Source organism: Neodiprion virginianus, chromosome 5 (assembly GCF_021901495.1).
Source record: "Neodiprion virginianus isolate iyNeoVirg1 chromosome 5, iyNeoVirg1.1, whole genome shotgun sequence".
Classification (NCBI taxonomy): Eukaryota; Metazoa; Arthropoda; class Insecta; order Hymenoptera; family Diprionidae; genus Neodiprion; species Neodiprion virginianus.
The window spans coordinates 33,958,795-33,982,664 of record NC_060881.1 but is presented as its reverse complement, the minus strand read 5'-3'; the positions used below and the strand labels follow the sequence as shown (position 1 = coordinate 33,982,664).

Genomic DNA, 23,870 nt, shown 5'->3' with positions numbered 1-23,870 from the left:
TTCAAGCCATTTTTAACGAGGTTTCAGGTTTGCCAATAATCGATACCGCTTGTTAATTCTTTTACGAAATATTCGTAAATTGAATATTCATCGAACTATTACCGTCGCAAGCTGCGAGTAACTGTTCAAAACAATAAAAATTACTGGAACTCTGGACGAAAAATTTAAATGCATATCGACGCATCGTTTCAAATTATATCAAAATTGGTAAAAGTTATAGCAGATTCGATACATTTTTCCTCACGATTGGTCGCTTTGCTCAGAAAACCATTCTTCGCAATGTCAAAATGGCAGATCCAATATGGCGGACTTTATTGATCGATTCAAATAAGACTGAACATAGTTTCCTCAATTTCATAAATTCAACAATTTTGTACAATGAAATTTTATATGAAATCGAAAGGTTAGATAGTCTCAAAATTATCTACAATTCAAGCGAAAAAAAAAAAACGAAACACAAAACATTCGTTCCGAACAGTAAAACGAAGCTTCTTACTCGAAACGTCGCGGCTCTTGAAACCAATGCGATATCTATTATTCATTCGGATTATTACGTACCTATAACGTTAAATGCCCGTCGGTGTTCATCGAAGTGCGTATATCTTGTATAGAAATGTATTAATTATTGCAAAAAGGGTCGGGACCGTGGGTTAAACGCTTGCCCTAATTGCAATATCGGTTGAGGCCAGACGGGTCTCGGCCGAGGGTGTAAAAACATTTATTCTCAGTCACCTCGCGGTTACCGAAGATTGAGCGAAGTGTTCCATGAAATTTCAGGCGATATCAATTTTTTGCGAAAAAAAGAAGACCGAATTCCCCGAATACAGATCGAAGATTATTCCATTCCACCCTCTATTTCATTGATTTAACCCTAGAACGGTAACGATATTTTTTCTACCCGTTCCGGTAACGGGGGGGGAGGGGGGGGGGGGGTGAAAAAACGCCCCAATCTTGTAAATTCCATCCCTTGGATACATCATGTCGTCAAGGGTCCAACAGCGTCCTATTTTCTTCGTTTTTTTTTTTTTTTTTTTTTAAAGAATCACGCGAGTCAAAAAACTGCTTGCGTACATTCAAAAAAAAAAAAAAAGAAACAAAGTTAAAGATGGATGTTTCAAATTGATTTTCTCGAGTCGAAAATGTAAGCTGTTGTTTGTTGGCGGGAAATTTAAATTCGCGTGGGCTGTGCTATAATCTCTGGTTACCGTTCTAGGGTTGAAATTGTGTGAAAATTATAGTTTTTTAAAACATTGCAAAAAAAAAAAAAAATCACTCTGGATTATTGTGTTTTTCCCCATCAGTCGTTATTCACCTGTTGGACCAATTGGTTCAACCAACAATATTTCGTTAGACATGTAGGATGTAATTATAAAGATCTTACCTCCACCTAATTGACACCTGTGAATTAATTTCATTGCTAATTGACTTTTTTCAATAACCTTTTAACACTATGACATATTGACTGTGAAAAAAACATAGTTCTTTAATCTTTTAAATAAATGACTACCAACCTTTAACTCCTACAAAAAAAACAACTGGAAGATTGACATTGTCTACCGTCACTAAAAAGAACACAGTTTCCGCCAATTGTTATTGTGAAATAGACTACATCTTATTACACCTACTTAACTCAAAAGGTAAATAACATCAAAAAACATCCTTATCATAATTATTCATAAGGTTCTTACTATCAACTATGTTTATTGTCTCTGAGAATGTTACTTCTGCAATATTTATGTCCGATTACTATTAGTACCATTGTTAATTTTTTTAAGTCCTATTTTCCTTTTGTTTGTTTTTTTGACAGTTTTTAAATAAATCGTTCTGAGGAGGGCCCATACCCGGGTCGAAACGTTAACTAAAATTACGTTTTCTTAATTGACCGATCACCAATAACATAATATATTACATACGAGGTCGAGAATTCTTACTCATCAAAAAAAAAAACCACTTGTAACTAATTGAAAATTTGAAAAAAAAAAATAGTAAAAATCGAGAGTTCCCTTTTTTTTTTTTTTACAGATACCAGAAGAGCTCCGGAGTCTTTTTTTCAGCCATCGACGATAAAATTTTCATCACAATTTTCAAAAATGGCTAGATTTTGGAAACTGGTTCGAACGCGAGCCGTGGTGTTTTGATATTCACCGTGGTGGTAATACGATTAAACGGTTTTAAGCCGGTATCTTGAAGAGGCCGATATTCCTCTCCCGAGGTTTGAGCCTCGCCTCCCGAGTATTTCCGGTCGGTTGCTAATCTCACGGAATTTATGAACCCGCCCAATAACATCTTAGACACCCGAAATACTCCCTATCGGTTGCTTCGTCTCGTTCAGGGTTATTCTCTGCCGGAGCTCAAGCTTGCTTAAGCCTCCCTCCCTTAAGCAAAACGGACTTGAGAAAATTCAGCCATCCCTTAAGATTTTATCAATATTTTTGACGATATGGAGAAAAACAAATAGACTCGATAGAAATGATAGAATTATACTCTTCGTGCGATGAAAAACATTACAGATGAAAAAGGATTCAATACCGAACGTTGATCTAATCAAGTTGAATCCAACATATTTAGAAAAAAATCTGTCGAAACGTATTTCTGAATAAAAAAAAAAAACGTACAGTCGACCATTTTTTATGGGAAATATTTTAGTCTGTTCATTGAGTCTTCGTTGAGTGGGCTATAAATCGAGGATCCTCTTCTTGGACCGATAAGAAGAAAATCCGATATGTAGAATCGTTGTTGTCATCGGACATTCAACTCGGACAATTTTTTTTTTCACAAGCGTTGTGAATTTTTTAAGAAAAAAATTTCAGAACGACACGATTTCTCTAATCTTTTTATCAGAACGAGGTTTTCACACTCAAAATTCAGTGTTTTAATAACATTGCCACGTATAAGTAACAGGAGGAATTTTTTACTTAGTCGTAACTAGATTAGCTTTGGTAAAAATTTTTGGCCCTCTGTATCGTCGCAATTTTCTTTCAACAAATTTGATACCCGACTGGAGTGCATTCCATAAATTTTTAACATTCGTTTAGAGCGTCAAAATTTCGCGTGAGATCGAATGAGACAATTTATTTCATTAGTAATAATTTATCGCATACCGATGCCGAACGTTATTTGCGAAATAATCGCATTGTTCGACGAATCGTCGGAAATAATTTTTTCATCAATATCCGAATGGAAAAAATATCGAGTGAGGAGAAAAAAACTGTTGAATATAAATTCGACCCTCGGTTTTGGCTCGATTTAACACAGAGACGGAATTTGCCGAATTCACACGACATATTCGTTGTTAACGGAGGCGTTAAAGTAATCTCTGTTAATGGTGTGCGGTGGCGAAGTTTTGGAAATTGGTATTTTCACGATTATTAAAATCCTGCGGTATTTTACATTGAGAGAATAATAACAAAGCAGATGAAAAAAACAAACAAACGGGTTGCATCACCGCATTGGCGTAACGAAGTTACATAATGCTTAAGCTTGATAACAGTTTGATAATGTTTAAATTCCGTCGTCGCTTTTAAGCTCCAGAACAAAGCTGAATCCGCTTATCAACCGCTGATTGGGGAGCAGATTAAACCTTTCGGCGTCTCCAAATTGAATCCACGAATCCTGTGTCACTTCGGAAATAAAATAACTGCAACGCGTCGTGTAAGTAATATCTTGAATTATAGAATACGCGAACATTTGGGTGATAGAACAACAAACATTATCGACAAACAAATTCTTGTGTAGAAATAGAAACACAAGACAATGTACAAAAATTATAACCAATTAGCTATTAAGTATTCGTAAGTAGTTTTTAAGGAATACTCCAAACGTCATTGGCTTCTTTTTTTAAATATTATCTCTCAAAATCAATATTATACTGTATTATAAAGCAAAATGAAACAATAATTACTTCGATAAATACTGTCTTAGTTGCAAAAATTGAGTCAAGTCCAAAGGACAGGCATCGAAACTATGTAGAACCTGTTGTAAAACGATCAGAATTTAAAACAATAAAAACCTTTCGTTTGCTTCGAATCTTTTCCTTTGGACTTTTCGTCTGGGGTAGAAGAAATCGCGCAGTTTGTAAAGAAACAAAAGGTATTAATTTCTTACCTATAAAATCCACGATGTCCACGTTGATGGCAAGTCCGTTAGAGGTAAACGTTTCGTTTGAACATAGAGCGAATAATCGAATAAATATGTGAACGCGTGGTGAAAAAATGAACGAGGCGCTACGGACAAGTATTATTATCACATTTCGACACACTCGAAATTTCGTAATATATTATCACAGCGATTATTGTTATAATAGGCGGGAAGGTGTAACTCAGGTATAATTAAGATCGGGTAGCAGGATGTAATAATTTGTATGTAATCCTTAGCGGTGGTAGGTATATGCATAGAGCTTGGGATTCGCCGAAATGTTGCGCGAAGGACGGATACTCGGGCTTAGCATAATTATTAATGTAGATGAATAGCCGTGAGGTTCAGCATTAATTGGTTTGTACATACTTGATCAATAGTCGGTTAACATAGGCGCATACCTATGTGCATTTACTAGCTGCGCAAAGCTGGATAAGCGTAAATCATTCCAGGCCCGTTTACGGACAATGGGTCAAAACCACAAAAAAAAAACAGGGTCAAAAACAGCCTTGAAACGACGAATCGAAGAAAGTAGCTTATTTGTTAATTTTTGTGAAAAAAATTATCTCAAACGAGGGGTACGAAATAAATGTATGATATATTTTCGTCAGAAAATTCATGATCCCTGGAATGTTTATATACGTGTATATAACGATTCAACTTTGATCCGATTTCAGTCGAACTTGCATAAATTCGCGACACACTCCGAAAAGTCCAATTTTTCACTAAAAACAAAAATAAATAAACGTGAAAACTGTTTTCGTCTTTTTCGGAAATATACGAATTTTCGTCAAGTTCTGAGGATCTAGCTGAAAATAGATTTCAAATTTGGAAACATCAGACGTTTTTACACGAAAAATATACTAGGTTACACTTTTCTTTTCTTTTTTTTTTTTCTCGACGACGACGACGACAGGAAGTGCTAGAAATTTGAAGACAAAGATTCGATTCGAGAATGCAAACAAAATTGATTAACATGGTTTTCACGAACGCCTCGAACCTCTAAAAATCGCAGTAAAATGAGAACTTGAACCCTGAGAAGCCGGCCGAAATTCGTTAGATCTTCCCTTGTAATATAGTAAGATTTTTTTAGCGTATAGTAAAATGGGGGAAAAAGTGCGGGGTTGCGGTAAATTTAAGCTTAAATTTTTTTTCTTTCTCCCGCTCCGACCTCTTCATAATTTTTAATTTCATTTCCCTGGATTAAGGCTGGAATACTTGAACAGTGCGTGGCATTTCTTAATTACAGATGATGCATAGGGCAGCAGCAAAGTCTCCTTTCTCATTTTATCCCTCCAGGGTTTTCCTTCCCCCCCCCCCCCCCACCCCCCGTCCTCCATTTTATCTCTCTCTCTCTTAGATTGCCTCGTCTCGAAGTTTATTTTCCAAAAAAAAAAAACAAAAAAAAAAGGGTCAAACAGAAACCGAGAAAAGTGAAATTTGGAAAACTGATAACCCTTCCCGGGTAAATATAACGTAATGGCGCTGGAAGAATCGCAAAACGTTGGGACGCTGAGCGGGAGCCGAAAGGTTAACTGATACGGGAGGATATCGGATGGGATTAGCAGCTTGATCTGGCGCTAATTTTGTTAATTATTCCCATTCGCGCTGGGGATTCAAAGCCCACTTGTATAATTGCAAGGGTTCAAAAACGTGTGGTAAATGGGATTATATCCTACTAAATAAGAGCAATTAACCACTTGGCGAACCTTTTATTACAGAACACGGCGAGCTGCTGAGAGAAGAGCTTTCCGACCTCGGAGAATCTTCACCCTTTTGTATCCACTTAAGTGTCGAGGTATTTATATACATAACCAACTCGACGCGAGAAGTATAAGGTAAGTACTTTTCGAATTGTATTAAGCAAATGAAAGTCTTGTCTAATTTTGTGCTCGTTTTTTTTTTTTTTCTTATCTCTCTGAACGACTCCGCGATCTTATCGCGAACATCGTTTTCTACAATGTTGTTCGTTTTCTTTTCATTTCAAAAGTGTTTAATATGTTTAACCCTTCGCAGTCCCACTTCAAAAATTTACATCTCCTAGCCTTGTCACAGTTTATTTACAACTTTGTTACTTCGTATAACCCCAAAACTCCCCGAGCAACAAGTTTCGGTCAGAGTCATCGAATTTTCATAGTTTTTTCGGTTCTACGTTCGCCGTATGGGATACGCCATATTTGATCCGCCATATTGGATCCACCGTTTTGAATTTGGAAATGATCAAATTCTGTCTTCGGATTCAAAATTCAGGCCAAAACATTGGGTCGAGAAATGTGCGACTGTTTGTAAAAGAGATGAAAATAGTCGAAAAAATCGCCAGGAATATTGTTTCTTTCGCAAATGACAGTGAACGCGAATGAAACAACATTCCTACCGTGTAATCGGAATGAATTTGGGCAGATTCGAATACCACAAGCTGAGGTATCGAAAATTTGAGAACAGGGTTCTGTAATTACGAGTATTCGGAATAATTAAACACGTCTACTTCATTTATCTCTGCGAATTTTTAAAACAGGTTTCCAACTTGACCCAACTTCTGATTCAGGCGGTGGGGATGTAGATTTATCCTTAATTTGTCTCGATGCTCACACGATGGCACGTAATATAGATACACACGCGTTACAGGAGTAAAAAGTTCAAATCGCTCAACGGATTGAATGTATAATTTATGCTGTTTAATCAAAAACATTGAGAGAATTTTAGATTACTTTATTGATCGGTTTGCACGGGGCGATGTTATAACAAATATAAGTAAACTTTAAAAGTTTGATAGGCCCCCCGAGATGAATGCGCGAGTCGGGATTTCGAAGAGCTTCGTATCGCCATAATTGCGGTTACAAAATTGGGAAAAGCTTTCAACTTGTTGAAAATAATGAATAAGGAAACAGTGGGTACTTATTCCCTGCCCTCGTTCCACGCGTTCTGCTGAAAGAGGAAAACGAGTATTTTTGTTATATTTTCGTATTCTTTGTTTTCCTTTTCTCTTCATTTATTTATTCGTTTGCCGAACGTAAATTAGGGTGTCCTAATACTAATCGAGGTTTTCGAATTGTTTTCACTTAAATACAGATGCTTACCCGCCGCCGTATTTAAAGTACAGAAACGACTTTGGAACGTAACTTCGCTTATTCGGAACAAGAAATAAATTGATTGATAAAAAGTCGAAAGAAAAAAAAAAAAAATCTGCACCCAGTCTCGGTGTAATGGATTGTCTTCCGTCGACGGGTATATTCTTTTTTTCTCCGAAGAAGAAGGTTAGCAAGTTGAAAATAAATACTTTCCGCCTTGGGCGTACATCTCAGAAATTTACGACAAAAGGTTTTTTTCCTCAATCAATCGAATGATGCTGTTCGTTGATCAAAATCTAGATCGGTTTGATATTGAAAAATTAACTGTCGTGGTAGCATTGGTAGAATATTATAGAGTGAAAGATACTAGATCGAGTAAGCTAGATTTTTTGCCACTTCAAAGTGATTCAAAGTAAAAAAAATCGACATCGAAGCTCTTGTTCACATTTCAAGTATATTTATTTTTAATAGTCATTTTTAAGGAAAGAATTTTAACTTACGATTAGAAAAATTTGACAAATACTTGAAGTGCGACCACCTTGTCATAAAGTAAACGGAAAAGTATTGATTTCACCTCGCGAGGTTTCTTAACAAGCTTAAGCCGACCGATTAAAGAAACGCGGGACGCCGTGAGCTGCCGCAGGAGTTGTATAAATAAATCAAACGAGCCCACACCGCGGGACTTTTAACCCCAGAAAAAGGCAAATAATGAGTATATGTTTGCCTTTAATTATAGTAATTATATTTACTGACGTTCGAGTTTTGTTTACGGAATGGTCGTTAAAAGTTAAAGGTCGAGTGTATATCTTCCTTCCCGTTTAGCTGCAGGTATATACGTACTGTATACACATACACATAACTCTGTGCATATACACGTACGTGTATAGGAAACGAATTACGGTGTATTTAAAGGTTTATCACCACCGGAAGATTCAACTCTCCATCTCTCAGTTGTTCCGGAAAAAATTCGTTCGAAATAATTCTGTTACACAGGTTTTTTTTTTTTTGCTCTCCGTACAGCTATTACCTTCAAGCAATTGCTGTAACGAGGAGTTTAACAAAAAGCTGAGAACTGAATAGAAGGAGGGAGGGGGAAGGAGAAGAAACAATTTCTTTCCCTCGTTTCGACCCCCCATTGGCGATCAATCTTCCCTCTTATAGGCATCGTCAAAACTCCACGGGATCGTGTATAAATCGTTGAGAGTGAAAGAGAGAGAGAGAGAGAGAGAGAGAGGGATAGAGAAAAGGACAGAGATAGGGGAAAGAATGGAAAAATTCTGGAAACTCGGGCAGCTAGGAAAAGGAAGGTTGTCAGGTTACTTCCAGCACATAATTTTCGGTTTATGACAATTATTATCTGACGTATACCTATGCCATGGCCACTATTCGCTGCTGGGCGCCCCTGTTGCAGAATTCCTGGGGGGGATTTTTTCCTGCTTATATACCTAACTAGGGCGTAATTTCACGTTATTTATGCCCTGGCTAGCACGAAATGCTTTACTGCACTAGTGCCCGATGTTATATACGACACGCATAAATCTGACTGCAATCTGCAGGATTCACGGAATTTCCGAACGACGGAGATTAACGCTTAAAGAATATAGTTCAGCGTTTTTGAATCCCGTATTCTTCTAGCGAGAATCCCCGCGGCGCCGGTTCGCCATCTAGCGGGAGTTACGCAATTATCATTCGACGCAAAAATTACTAGTAAATCTCACTAGGCGCCGGATTCCTTCGCCATCTAGCGGGAGTCAGGCAATGCTCGTTCAAGGCAAAAGTCCCTAGTCAACGTCACTAAGGGGTTAGAATCTTTCTCAAATAAGATGACGTGCGAAAATTTATGACATATACGAAGTAACGCGTGCTGCGAATATACGAGATACTTGATAAAACGCGAGCATATTGCATTTCTTGCGTTCTCTGAATCACATTAACGTTCTCTGCTGAAGACAGAAAAAAAAAAGAATCAACAATTTTTTCAGAAATGTATAACATTTTCTTACACTTATGTGAAAGTACCGTTCGGTATCATTTACGAAAAAGTTTTAATCATTCAGGCATCTCCTTTTTGCAAAGAACTCACATTCCGTTTGGGAAATTCCTGTACAAGCATTTATCAGAATTTTTCATTGTATTCTCGATAAAAAAGAAAGGAAAAAAACTTCACGTCGCGCATGCAAATTCGGTTAAGAAATTTTTATCTGGGTTTCGGAAATATAAATTTTCGCCAGTGATCACCGGGCCAAAAGAGCGCCAACGCCATTCGAAATTCTGTCCGCATTCAAATGTAACCCCGAACGAAACTATTACTCGAAGATAATATCGACGTAGGTACTCGGAGTACGCGTAACGGGGATTTCGGAGGGTGTGTACGTGCCGTTACATTGTACAGTGCAGGTTATATACGTGAATACACATAGGATGTGGTGGATGGGTGCATATCCACCCACCAACACACCCGCTGTATATCGGGAGTCGTGGAAGACCTGGAGATAATCCTACCGGGAGAAACTAACCGCAGAGCTGAACCAGTCAAAGATAATCACCGTAAGCTTCTCTACCGGCTGCAGTAGGTTATATTATACACGTCGGTATATAGAGAGGAGCGATATTGGCACGGATTTGTCGCTACTTCTACAACTTCTTCGACTTCCTGCAGTTATAGGTATAATAAGGTTCTAGCTGTACAGATTTCGCTCCGAAACGCGTTGTTCAACGTAGAGTGAAATCGAACGAACGTACTAGTTTTTTTTTCATTTTTTTAAATTTCTTTAACCGTATACACTGAACCTTTTTTACTTCAATTTTGATACTGCGAATAGATTCTTCCAATCATCGCAATATTCAATTTAACGAACTTGAGTATAACTTCGTAACGCCTGGTCTTATTATTTTTTTGCACGACTTATTTTCACGTGAGCCGTACCGCCTGAACATCCTCAAATTCGTTTTGATTAACAGCCGTGAAAGATTTCAACATTTTCCTTATAACGAAATTGGAGTGATCTTGTTCTTTTTTTACTTCTTTTTTTCAGCCTCTTACTTCCGCTCAAGTTGAGATCCTCGATCGCGACTATCTATTATATAATACGTATAGCAAAGTTCGCTCAAGGTTGAACGAGGATCTTCGTTTGAGCGAATTCAGTTGATCGATGTATGTTGTCCATAGTGGAGATCATATTCCGGAACGAGCATGAATTATATAGACATATATATATATATACACACACACGCTCAGCAGATAATAATTGCCTGTTGAAAATCAGCGGGGGAAAAATCAATCGGCGAAAATTGAATTAAATCAGATAATTCCATGCAGGCAGGCGTGAGGGGGGAGCGGATTGGGAAAGGGGGTGATAAATTTTGCATCACCGTTAAAAGCAAACTCGATCCCGGATGCACACACGTGATGCTCGCACACATATATATATATGTAACTACGTATATACCGTTACGTATTATCGATAATTCTGACGGTCTGTTTGATATCCGAAAATTATCATTAAACGTCGAAGGGCTAGTCGTGACTCATTACCGTAAGCGGATAGATGCGAGTGATCCCTGATTCTGATTCTGCCAGTAGCCTGCGAGTGAAATTTAAACGGATTTATCCGCACATAAAGGCATTTCATGTCGTCGCGAAATCCTCGGTTGGACGAAGATATTAATGGTATTCTCTTTTCTCTTTGATGGAATGAAAATGTGATAAGTACGGAGAATAATGAAAGTGTAACAAAGGTTATGTTTCGCAGAATATGTATTCTGCGTGGGTAATGTTGTATCGATGCGAAGTTTGTTGTTTTCCCATTACTCTGCCGATGGCAGTTTGTGTGAACGAGAAATAAAATCAGCCGTTGCTACTACCGTACTGCCAGCATCGATTAGGAATCCGATTCGATTTTGTAAAGCGATACTCACTGTCGATAACTGTCGGTGACCATAACAACTGGAGCCGTAATCAACAAATTAAGAGCATCCAGCAGCCGTGTGGCCGGATAAAAATGAAAATTGAGTAGTTGACAGGAAAAAGTTGAAACGCGAGCCGCGCGTTTCGGGATGTAAATTAATTATTCGCGAATACGTATGTACTCGTTTGTATGCATTTGGTTTGTAGTTTTTCACGGTACGTTGCACGTCGAACCGGTTGGACACGACAAACCAGAATCTACCCAAAAAACGAGAAAAATAAACCAAAATTGTTCGACAAACATTTCGCAGCGTTGTCAAATCTCTCTCACGCGGTGATCGAACATGCATCATGAAAAACAAAGTGTACAAACAGCAACGGATATTTTGACGTGCAGAATGTACGTATTTACCCAGTCGTACAAGCTTAATGGATGAAAAATTTCATTGCGAGCGCGTATGAAAAGGAAAGTTCGGACAAATAGATAGACAGACAGACGGATAGATCGTTAAATACATTGATATACGGACAGATGGATAGAGGAAATAGATTGTTATGCAGGCATGTAGCTGTACGAGTGGATAGATAAATGGATAGTTAGACAGACATACGGATAGGCAGGTAGATAGGTAGGCGGATACATAGACATATAGATAGATAGATAGATAGATACATAGATAGACAAATAAAACTTTTGAGAGGGCGAGATAGTGTGTGAGCGAGATAGATAGATAGATAGATAGATAGATAGACAGATAGACATATAGATAGACAGGTGGACAGATAGGTAGACATATAGGTAGACGGATAAATAGATAGACAGATAGACAGATAAAACTTTTGACAAAGCGATATAGCGTGTGGGTCAAAAGAAGAGAGAGAGAGAAAAGAAAAAATTGGACAAATTAGAGACGAGCGGTGAGCTTTTCCAGTATCGATATAAGGTCAGAATACACAAGGTTAATTTCGTTCTATAGCGTTAAAGGTGAATGGGGACGCGGTGTAGAAGTACAAAGGAGTCGAGGAGGATCGCGGATAGCTGTGCTCGAAAAACAAATCCCAGAAGCGTCCAGCCAATCAGAATCTTTATAATTAAGTTTTCTGTCTAATCTTTGAAATGGCCGGCTTGTTTCTCCCGAGTTGGGCACAGCGCTCGCATAAACATGGCAATAGCTCGGGATTTCCGGAATTAGCTGAGAGGTCAGAAGAGCGGATTCCCTCAGGATCATCTCAGGCACTCTCTCTTCTCCAAGATCTCCGACATCCGCTGCAGTCAGACAGACCATCTCGCGGCTATTCGTTCCGTTTACCGATAACCAACACCTGCCACTTTATTACCACACATTATACCATTGTCATTATCAGCTGTTTTTCCGTCAGCGAAAAACTTCATCATTATAGCATCGCGGTTGGATTTCGATAATAATGGGTTATCATCTTCTATGTATAACAAAATTCTAACAATGCTTGTTATGCAACGATGATAGTATAACGTTATTAATTGAAATTCCTTTCTCCCTCCCGCCCTTGATTTATTTTTAATTGTGCACGCTCAAATATTTGACGTAATAGATTTTTAATTACCATGCAAATATTAGCTCCCATGGAGATACATTTACTCTGAATATGTGTATTTCATGTATAATAGAGTATGTAACACAAGCATGGTGAAATATACGTGTTTCCAAAATAAGAAACAAAAAAAAAATAAAAAAATTCTGATCGATCAGCGGGTGATGAACTATCGGAACGAAAGGCAGTCAGTCAGGCATGCAGTCCACCTCCTTCCAAATTTATTGACGCTCCTTTTTACGCCGGACTATAAGGCGAAGGGGAGGTTAAAAAAGCACCAGAGAATGAAAGAGGCGCAGCGGCGGGACGAGGTGCCGGCGGGGGCGGTAGGGGGGGGGGGGATGAACGAGAGAAGGGCCCTTCCAGCTCGAGATGTCTTCAACTGAGCACCAAGTCTTGGAAATACATGGTGAATTACCTTCGCCGTATCTCGGCGTAGTCACGTTTTTTCTCCTCTCCTTTTCTTTCCCTTTCCTTTTTCCCCTCCTTTTTTTCTTTTTAACCACTCCCTCTCTCTTTCTCCGTCTCCTCGAAGACATCCCACCAGCAGTCAACCGTTTTAAGAGCTGCAGTTCACCTTGCACCTCGTTTTACAGGTGAATAAAATATGGCAGCGTCTTTTATACCCTTGATAATAATAATGATAATGATAACAATAAGAATCACAGTGCTGATCATCAGCGTCATCCGTTGAGAAAATGTCGGCGCCGATTATATCGGATTATGCAGATGCATGTGAAAATGGGCTTTTTGACGAGGAGGTGGATTTTATAGCTGTGGAGTAACGAGAGTAATGGATGAACTTTAATTGGGAACTCTGGACACGCCACCATAATTATTCCCGCACTCCATAGATCCATGAATGCATACCAACACTTGGATGCGTGTCTGCTGGCCGCACACCCACAATTAATCTATCTTAACGGAATTGTTCGATATTCGAATTGCCGGCGCTGCATCGTTATTCGAACGAGTTCGGTGTACACCGAATGCATTCGGTAGGATGAAACTGCGATGCTGCTGCCTTGATCATACACACTCGGTGACGCCGACACAGATTTCTGGACCAGCTGCATGTGCAGCACTGTATATTGTGTCTCTCTATGTATGTGTCGGTGTATATATATGTATACTATGTATATATATCTACACATTGATGGCAAATTGCGGACCGCCCTTTCGATTAATTGGAAGTGCACGGATGGACGGAAGGACATTGAATGCGATTGCTTCGGAGCTTGGATGAAGATCGGCGGCCGGAATCAAGTGCAACAAAATAGAGGAGCTGCGGATTGACTTCAATCTTCGGATGTTTACACTACGGTATACGACGAAAGTTTATAGATAGACGAAACGGTGAAAATTTGCAGGCTGAGTGCATATGAGAGAAATAATTGGAATTTGTGGGTCGGCGAGATCGTACAACGACAATATTTTCGTCTGCAAGGCAGGGGAGCCAACTTACTCGAAACGAGGCATGAGATGTCGAACTCTGCCGTGTCGAGAGACGAATTGAAGTTATGTTGTTACGATGACTCGGTAGCAGTCATCAGTCATCGGTCAGTTAGTAATAAATGTTTACCGAGCCTTCTCAAATCACTACATCGATTGTTTGAGATCTGCTCAACTTAAGATAATCCGCATAACCTACAATAACCTCCGAAAGTCGCGTTCGCCAGCTGAAACATGAGGTGGCCAACCGGTACAAAAGTAGGACAAAACTTGCGCCTGCGCAGTCGGACACTTAAGGTTATGTAGTACTCCTACGTTTACCAACCGAGCAAATCACCCTTTTTCTCCCTGTAATAAACGAACAAACAAACGAAAAAGGTTGAAATTTTGACGGTGCATCGCTCTTTATTAGTCACATTCAGGAGAGTCATTCGTATCTCGAAAATCGTCAAAAAAATGTGTGGTTTTTTAACACCTGTTACTATTTCCACATTTCTCACGTTTCAGGGACCGAAAAGTGCATAGTTGAGATACGTATTGCCATTCTGGAAATATTGAAGAGTAAAACGAGCTATCGTGAGACTGTTTTCATTCAACATTGTGCGTTTGTTCATTCAATATAGGAAAATGGGGAAGTTTGCTCGGTCGGTAAAGGTAGGAGTACGACATGACGTTAATCAAGTTTCACCATTTCCTCTCGGTGTGTATAATAACGATTATCCTGCACGTAACATCGATCGATCATCGGGAAGGATTGAGAGTCAGCAAGGCAGGAAGAAAGCGCCATAAAATTAATCAGTAAAGTTTTTTCGGTGACCCAACTGGAAGCAGCGTGCAGGAGGCTAACTGCAGCGCCAGGATGAGCATACAGTGTGGAAAAGGATGACTCCTGCACCGCGGGGTCGAAGAGGAAATGGTGGGAGCTGACAGAGCTCGTTAGCGAATGAAATAATAGCTGAAGAGGAGCGTAAAGAATGTCACTGCTGCGGGAGTGAGGGCGCTGTTAGGTCGCGGTTTCGGAGGTTGAACTTGAGGTCCGAAGGGGCTCGCGGTGCGAGGTGGCCGATCGTTCATCAGCCTGTTTTCAACCCTCGACGGTGATGCATGGGGAATTTTATTGCCTGCGAGCCTGGGTGTGTAAGAACTGCGCGCAAACTGTGTGCGCCGATAAGTCACGAGCGCGACTACAGATCCCGTAGGTCGGCGGGCAGAGGCGCTCTTATATACCTACCTACCTACCTACGTAAAATTCGCGGAGTCGAAACTAGAGCTTTCGCGTATAGAACCAGGTGATTTACAAGCTTGAGGAAGATTTATTTGACGCGCTTAAATGCTTACTTTATCGCGGCTACCTAGTCGAGTGTTTAAAACCCCTTTTATTGAGCGGAACGCGTCGACCATCGAACTGTGCTTAATTTTTTGCTCCCTCCATCCTCTGCCGAGTTCAAACTTGCGCGGAGTGACAGATAATCTATGGATCAGTCTCGGGCCTTTGCACCCGTTCTTCTGCTCAAATAAATTAAACAACGCCAATCCTAAGCGCGAACGGATTATAAAATCTGCAGGTGCGTCCGTCTTGAACGTAAAATGATTTAACACGAAGCCAATTTACTCGAGTTCAAAGAGCGTTCGTATAGCCGTGAATGTAGACATGCCGCTGCAGACGGACCTCCGGAGTAACGGATCAGCCTAATTTATCTCGACCGGAATCCCTTCGCTGCTGGAGACCCTTGAAAGGGCTAACATTCAACGCGGCGTCCCTCAGGGCTTGTAGGGTGAAGTAACTGCGGGAACAAGACGACGCGGGCGTTTAATTCGTTTGAAATTTTAAGCCGAGACAGCGCCGAACTCGGCGAGAAATTCCTTCAGGTAGCCGTGGAAATTTTTTCGTTCTCGAAACTAACGAGGAAGGTATTCCAGGTTGATATCTGCGACTTGATGTCTTTTGTAATATGTTACAGTAGACTGAAAACTAAGCGACATGTACTCTTTTTACCTACCACTTGACACTTTGAGGAGGTGAAACCACTCTACAAAGTAAGGCATGTCAAAGGGCGATTCGGCGGTTTCACTTACAAGAACATAATATTTTTTAACAAATCCAATTGGAAAAGTTTTCTCATAACGAGAAATGAACAATGTAATTTTATCCATTAAAGAGAAAAAAAAACAACTGCCAAATCGTCCCTTGACATGCCCAACTTTGAAGGGTAGTTTCACCCCCTTAAATTGTTTAGTGGCAGATAAAAAAAAATACGTGTCGCTTAGTTTCTAGTCCACTGTAACATATTACGAAAGGAATCAAATCGAAGAGGTGGACCTGGGATACCTTCCTTGTAAGGAGAGTCATTGGTACGACGTCACGATCGCCTTGAAGATCTTGTAAGGGTAGTAATATTTCGAAGGTGGAATCCCGCAGCCGAACTGCCAATAAGCAATATCGCATTGTAGCATTCAAAAAGGATGTGCGAGGGCTGAATGGAGGACGCAGGACTAACTACAGGATGAGTTTGAGACTGATTCTTCTAGAATTAATCTATGGGTTTGGGTGTGCGATAACGAAATTTAGGAGGGGGATTCGCTTTTGTGGATTTCATACAGGAAATAAAGAGCTTCGGTGAGGTCAGAAATCCTTTAAGGGGGAAGGAATCGTGTCGAGCAGGAGGAGGAGAAGGTGGAGGAGATGACCTAGCTTTCCGTTAAGCGATTCTGGGCCCTTCCTAAAATATCCGAATGAATGCTATCAATTGTCGGAGAACCACCGAAGATCAAATGAAACTAAAACGTCTACTCCTCCACCCTTTTCAGATCAAAGTTTCCTTACCGGATTCCAAATTTATCGATGATCCGATCAAGGCCATTTTTTGTTCTCAGTCTCGTGCCTCTCTCAACTGCAGGATGCAACCCCTATACCATGGAAATCTTGTCTCGCTCTTCACGACCCTCAAACACATTACAACGAATATTCGATCTCCATCTCTTACTTTGTCTTCTTTAGAAATTTATTCTGCTACAATTAATTGTGCCTTTTCCATTTTTATCCATTCCGGTTATAATTTTTTGCCCAATTCTTCACCTAACTGTTGGTTTTTGTCCAAATTCTAGTTCAGTTATCGACGCTTGTACTAATTTCTGTTGAGTCATTCGTTTTAGCATGTACAGTAATGTTCATTGATGCCTTCCCCTTCCGGCTACCTTGCTTTCGGTTCGAAACAAAATGCAAGTTCGGTTCTATACGAATTATGTGCCAATGAATGGCTGGAATTCGTACAGAATCGTACTCGCATTTTGTTTCGGATTGGAAACAAGTTAGCCGGAAAGGGAAGGCATCAATGAACATTACTGTATAAATATTTGTCCAGCTACCGATTATTGTTCAAATATTTTTTCGGTCATCAATTTCTTATCTAATCCCAAAATAATTCGTACAAATTCTGTACGAAATTTCAGAAAAAGCTGTGCGTAGTAAAAAAAAAAAAAAAAGAAAGAAACACAAAGTAAAGTGAAGAAGTTTGCAGAAAATATTCATGCTACCAAGGTTGTCGATAATGACGTTCCTTTTTTACGACAAGATTCCATTTTCGTGTATTTGTATGATGTTGAAATATCTCTAAATTACAATCCGCAGCAATCGTTTAAACAAAAGAAAAAAACACATATATGTATATCTTTATGTATGTAAAAATCAAAATCTGTGACTGATTTATCTACTCCAGCTCTGGGTATACTGCGAGAGTGAGTGTGAGCATTGATTAGCAGCCAGACTCCGTTATAACGGCTGCTCATTACGAGGTAATTAACCGTCGACTTTTCCCGTAAGAATTTTCCAGTGGTCAAATTAAACTCATTGGCTAGAAACTTTACTATAAAACTAATATTTTTCCCAACTTTCCTGAAGTATTACAATAGTTTTACCCCGGGTGTAGCGAAAGACAGAAAATCGAGCTTGAGTGTGTTGAAGAGCGAGAGAAAGGCAGAGAGAATAGAGAAGGTAACCCTCGACGGAATGAGAAGGAGAGAATATGGAAGAAAAATTCTCAGGGAAACTCCAATATTTGGCGACCCCTAACGACATTCCCTGATATATTTCTCGCAACTTATCATCCCGGCTTATCCCCGTGAAAAACATGATTAAAGATTTCCAACAAAACGCGTTCTCTCGGCTCTTTGCACCCGGCTCTATTTGTGAAGGAAAATAAAAATAACCACCCCACGTATTCAGGACTCCGGAATATATTTCCGGCTTAATATTGAAAATAAAAAGAAAAAATACTCAGACTATACATACCTATAAAGGAAGACTACGGAAAGAAAAGAAGTGGGTGAAATAATAAGAACAAGAATGAGAAGTAGAGAAAGGGGAATGGAAATAAAATATCTCACAATTAACCGGAGCGAAAAAGGACGGGGAAGAAAATGATAAAAATAAAAAAACCTGAATCGAACAAAAAACAAAACAGCAATGCAGCTTTATGAGCCCATGCTGTGCAGCTGCAGTAGCGGCGGCGGCAGTCTAGCTAAGAAATTTTAAATTAAGTCAAGCCTCGCAGACGAGCATGGATTTTCTCGGCCAGTCCGTATAACTATATTATATGTATATATATATATATATATATACATAGTTATACGGATATACTTGTGTGTGCTCCAGTTGGGTAAGTTAATAAAATATTTAATTATATTTCCTAACGCAGATATGAGGTATACGGTACTAGAATTAAACCATGAGAAAGAAGGACCCCGTCCCCTTTCTCAATTTCCACTTCTTCCTTCGTCTCTTTAATAGTTAGATATACCGAAACGTACACTAAAAGCCCCACGACATCTCTTTTGTATTCTCTTCCCCGTTAATGCTTTTGTAGTAGCTGGTTTATGAAAAGACGTCATACGCTGACTGGGCGGCAAATCCTTGGGATTCGTTCCAGCAGGAGACCTGCAATCTGCAGTGTGTAATGGAGATTGCGAAAAATCATGCCGCTTGCACAAGTCAGAGCTACGTTATACAGGATCTTCCCAAGTAAACGCAGCGGTATGTTGGATTGCCTACCACCGAGGGGAACAAATATCGGTAAAACAGAACGACCGAGTCATTGTCACATCAGTCAAGTCAAGTCGTATATTAACTTTAACGTGGCGCTGGAACGCGATTTTCTGAACGTTTCGGCATGGGTTATAAACTACGAAACAACCGCTTGGCCAAATCCATACAACTTGGCAACACGGGCAGTTCCAGCTGACTCGCGAGGACTCTAAACGCGCTACCTACCGATAACTCGGCAGGTCTGTTTTACCGATATTTGTTCCCCTTGGCGGTAGGCAACCCAGGATACTGCGTCGTTTGCTTGGAAACACTCCGCACGTGTGCAAATCGGTATGTACGTACATAACCATAGATATTCGATCGAGATTTCTCGAGGGCATTATCTCGCCGACGTCAGAGTCATCGCCGTTGCACACCGTGTTCGGCGTGTACACAGAGTCCTCGAGCAAATGTCATTAATCACCCCTGTTCCACGTACGAGCAATTAGGGGCTGCTTTAATAGTTGACGAGATAGTGTTGCGCCGCGTCTCGCCTCGCCTCACTTCGCTTCGCCCAGCCGCCTCTTCACCAAAGCATTTAAGTGCGGAATTGATATTAAGCGAGTGCGTTCTCCGGATGCTTCTACCGGCACCCTCGCTAGAACTGCTTAATCTAATGCAAGTTTCCGGACGAATATTCTCTTTACTGCGATTAAACGATTAATCGTAGACATCGATCGATTATTTTTTCAACCAATCGGTGTTTCAATTCATCGTTTTTACGATCAATCGATCAATTTTACAGCCCAATTGAATATGCTAAAGATATACTAATTATGCTTCTCGGTTTGAGGCGACAATTTTCGAAGCATAAGATAAAAAAAAACCACTCCTACTGGGAAAAGTTTCAGGAATCCCGAAAGGAAATAATTTAGCGATAGAGAAAAAATGGTTTATTTAAAAATCCCCTCTGAAAAAATCCCTCATCGAAAAAAATTCCTCCGGGCCACATTCCCCTGCACAAAATCCCCCCTCTACAAAATTTCCCCCATGATTTCGCAAGGCACGGGGAGGGGGGTTTCAAGGCAGATTTCGTTCAGCAGGAATCTTGTACGGGAGGACTTTGTGCTGAGAATTTTATTGGGGAGATTTTGTGACTGGGATATTTTGACCAGCCACTGAGAATTTGGCGAATTTGAATCTCGATACTTGGTAGTTGCGCGTGAAAAATTATAGAAAAATTTTACATTACGCAGAAAAATCACACAGTTCGCGGTTCGCAAGGCTCTAAATTATTTTTCCAAAGTGTTTGAAAATCCTGAGTTTATCAGAGGAATTTTCATCAGCGGGGACCCGAGACGTATTGGTTATTGATGCGTACACATTCCTAAACACGGTTTTCATTATCGCAGGCAGATAGGACTGCAGGGCGAAATTGCGCAAAGCGATAAATTCTTTGCCTCTGGTTCTTTTTTCCTGTGACAATAAATCCCTGGAGGTTTGTTGTACCTTGTATCGGAAGAAAATTATCCGCCTGTTGGGCCGCAGGTATACATGCGTACATGTAATATTCCTGCGAACGTGTATGCGCATAAATTGAGTGGAGGTTTGCACCCCCGGCACTTTTGTGCATAGAAATAAATCCTCGAATGATTAAATTATTATCTCACTCACCGAATGTAGATGACGTAATTGGAGATCGGGTTGTTGTGCGAGTTTGCACTCGCTGCCCATGAGAGATTTACCGAACGGGATGTGAAAGCCATTATCAACGGCCGTCCTGGCGGATCTGGAACGTCTGAAAAAAATTTCAAAGCGTTTTTTACCTCCTTCATTTCCATCAACAAAATTTATGGTTCTAGATCTGATTGTAAGAGTTTGAAAAAAGTTGAAAAAATAAACAGGTCGATCAGATGTTACATATTTCAAACGATAGTTCGGATCATTTTGTCTTTCTTTCTTTTCACTCTCCTCCCTTCAATTCTGGGGAATATGGCGTCGCATAAATCGACATCGATTGTCATTATATATCGTCCGTTACGCGCCTAATCGTTTGCGGGAAACATTTAAATGGAAAAACTTGTTCGATAGAAATATACCCTCGGATACAAGACGGCTGTTATCTGTTTGTTATCGCGAAAGTTTGTCTTAAATTTCATCCCTGCGTTTGACTGTATCCTGAATGAAATTTCAGAAACTAAAATACGGTATCTCGGATTTGTCCTACCGTAAATAACGACGATTCAAGTTTCGCTCGTGTATTTCGATAATCTTGTTTCGTCGTTTTCGTAAAATAATAAATGATCGTCGAGAATAGACGGACCAGAATCTGATCTTTGAACATCGATCGAACAGTATACGATCCACGCTGAACGATGGGAAACGATTTTGCAACGAAACAAATAGCGTTTTCAATATTTCTTCCACCCTTTTTTCTCCCCTCTTGTCCTTTCTCCTCCTTTGCATCGTTACCAGCTTCCAGGTATACGTTTTGAAAAGAGATTGCTGGCACAGTCATGCGATCGGATAAGTGTGAGCGTTTAATATGCAACGCTCGCTGTTCCTTGCGATATCATATTACGAACAGGTTGCATAAAATCACACAAATGAGGTCGGCGAACTTTGACCCCGAGATTAAGTCTTCATCCCTTCTGCACGAGCCTGAACTTTATACTTTATACATGCATAAAGTGTTGGCTTGTTGCACAAGTGAAACGCTGGAAAACTTAAGACCAGAAGCGTGAAGATTGCGACAGAAGAAACTCGTGGTCAATTCGGAAATATATATGATATGATATTTTTCTATTGTTTTGTTTTCTTATAGTTCTGTGCATGAGAAACAAAAGAACACAGGAATTTTACTAGCTAGCCGCATAATTCCAATCACGTACATTACATCTTGATTAATTTATTCAGTAGAATCAAGAATCTCGGGACTACGTATTTTTTTTTTTTTTTTTTTCTTTTAACTCTAATTAAATTTTTTTTCTTTTCACCCCGGTGCGGATGCAACTAGATATGCTGAACGTTGTACGAGCTCAAGTTACAGGTGTCTGCGTGTTGAATATAAATTAGTGTTAAAATTATTTATACACCAGTTAAGGTTTTATCTCACGCTATCTTTTTCTTTTTTTTTTTTAGATATCAAGTATTTATATCAAACCGGAATTTATAATTACCGGGGCGGAAAAAAAAGAAAAAACGGTCAATTCTGTCCGGTAAAATTTTATTTTTCATCGCTGAATTGTGAAGCTGCGCTTGAATAATTTGGTGAATTTTCATCGTGAAACGAATACGCGTAGGTAGTGTACTCCATGTAACGACGGGCCGTCTCTCTGTAGAATTAACCTGTGAAATTTCACCCAGATGTAGACCTAGCCTCGATGCTTTACGCCTCCGGGTGGGTAGTAAGGTGCGTGCCTACACCGCGGCACGAATTTCGCCTGAGGTTTGTGAGAAGGGCGAATCAAGGGTGCCTCGAGGGTACAACAACGGTTTCCTTAAACGCCGAGGGACGTTTCGAGGGCAACTTGAATCCATTTTTAAGAAGCTTAAACTCACCCGCAGAGTAAACATCCCTTATTCTTGTATATAAATCGGGCGAATAACGACATCAGCGAATTTCCTCTGGAACAAAAAAAAAATCCGCATCGCCGTTATAGTTCGGAAAGTAGGTACACGTATAACAACAGCGCGGAGAGCGAGCTGGGGTTTGTTTTTCATTTTTATCCTTTCAGGGCTTGTCTGCAGGCGCGGCCATAAGCGTGAGAAATCACCGCTGGCCTTGCAAAAGCTGAAATTTAAACAAACGATATGCAGGTTACGTTTCTTTCTCACCAGACTGTATATTCTTTTGGAATTTTTTTTTTTTTTTTTTTTTTCGTTTTTATTGAATCTCCTCTCGTCACCGCTGACACGGTGCGACGTGCGAATATATTTAGAAAAAAATTTTCTACTCTTCAAACAGGATTTGCGCGAGAAATGTCGAGACTAACGAAAAGGAGGAAAAAAGAAGCGGACAAAAAATCGGTAAGAAGAACGTAGCATTGGAGGAGAGGGATAATCCAGCGATAATCCCAACCAAAACATATATAGGGTACGCGCAAAAGCTGAACGGAGACTGTAGGTTTGCTAACGAGAGAAAAAATACATCTTCGCGAAGAGGATATTAGATCTTTGCTTTTTCAGGACAAATATTTGTTCACCGCACCTAACTTCGTCAGTGATTGGCTATAAGAAATAACAGATTGTAAGGAATGAGGGAAAAGTTGCTGCGATCAATTGACTTCAAGCTTATGAAGAACAAAAGCCACGATACACTGTGACAGACTCGTGAAACTGAACATCCAAAAGCTGCCGTTTTTTGTAACTTATTTCAATGAAAATCTTTTAAAATGTATTTAAAACTATAAATGATGAAGCCCTAAATTCAAATTGCTCCAAGTGTTTTCATTTTCTTGAAAAACAACTCCTTAAAATAGGTATGATTTTAGACCATCGAAGGCGTACCCTCTCTAAAGTCAACCTAACCTCGTAACTCCAAACTAGACAGAATCGGCCAGCCTGTTCAAATAGACGAGAAATTCGACGCTTGCGCAGTTGATTGTTCGGTTCCCTGAGACTGTCACGGTGTGTAGTTGAAATTTTTTTTAGAGATTCGGAGAATGCGCGAACCTCGTTTCAACAATTTTCATTCCGAGCAGCGGCATCTCGGGTT

The 23,870-nt window shown here is 39.9% G+C and overlaps 1 protein-coding gene across 3 annotated transcripts in view; it reads right to left on the bottom strand.

Annotated features, from left to right (window-relative positions):
- The window catches only part of LOC124304414 (tyrosine-protein phosphatase 99A), a 318,232-nt gene that overhangs the window by 74,017 nt on the left and 220,345 nt on the right, over window positions 1–23,870 (bottom strand). For all 3 annotated transcript variants that reach the window (XM_046762635.1, XM_046762637.1, XM_046762638.1), the window contains exon 3: window positions 20,828–20,951. In XM_046762635.1, coding sequence (XP_046618591.1) covers window positions 20,828–20,951 — 124 coding nt within the window. The remainder of the gene's footprint in view (window positions 1–20,827; window positions 20,952–23,870) is intronic.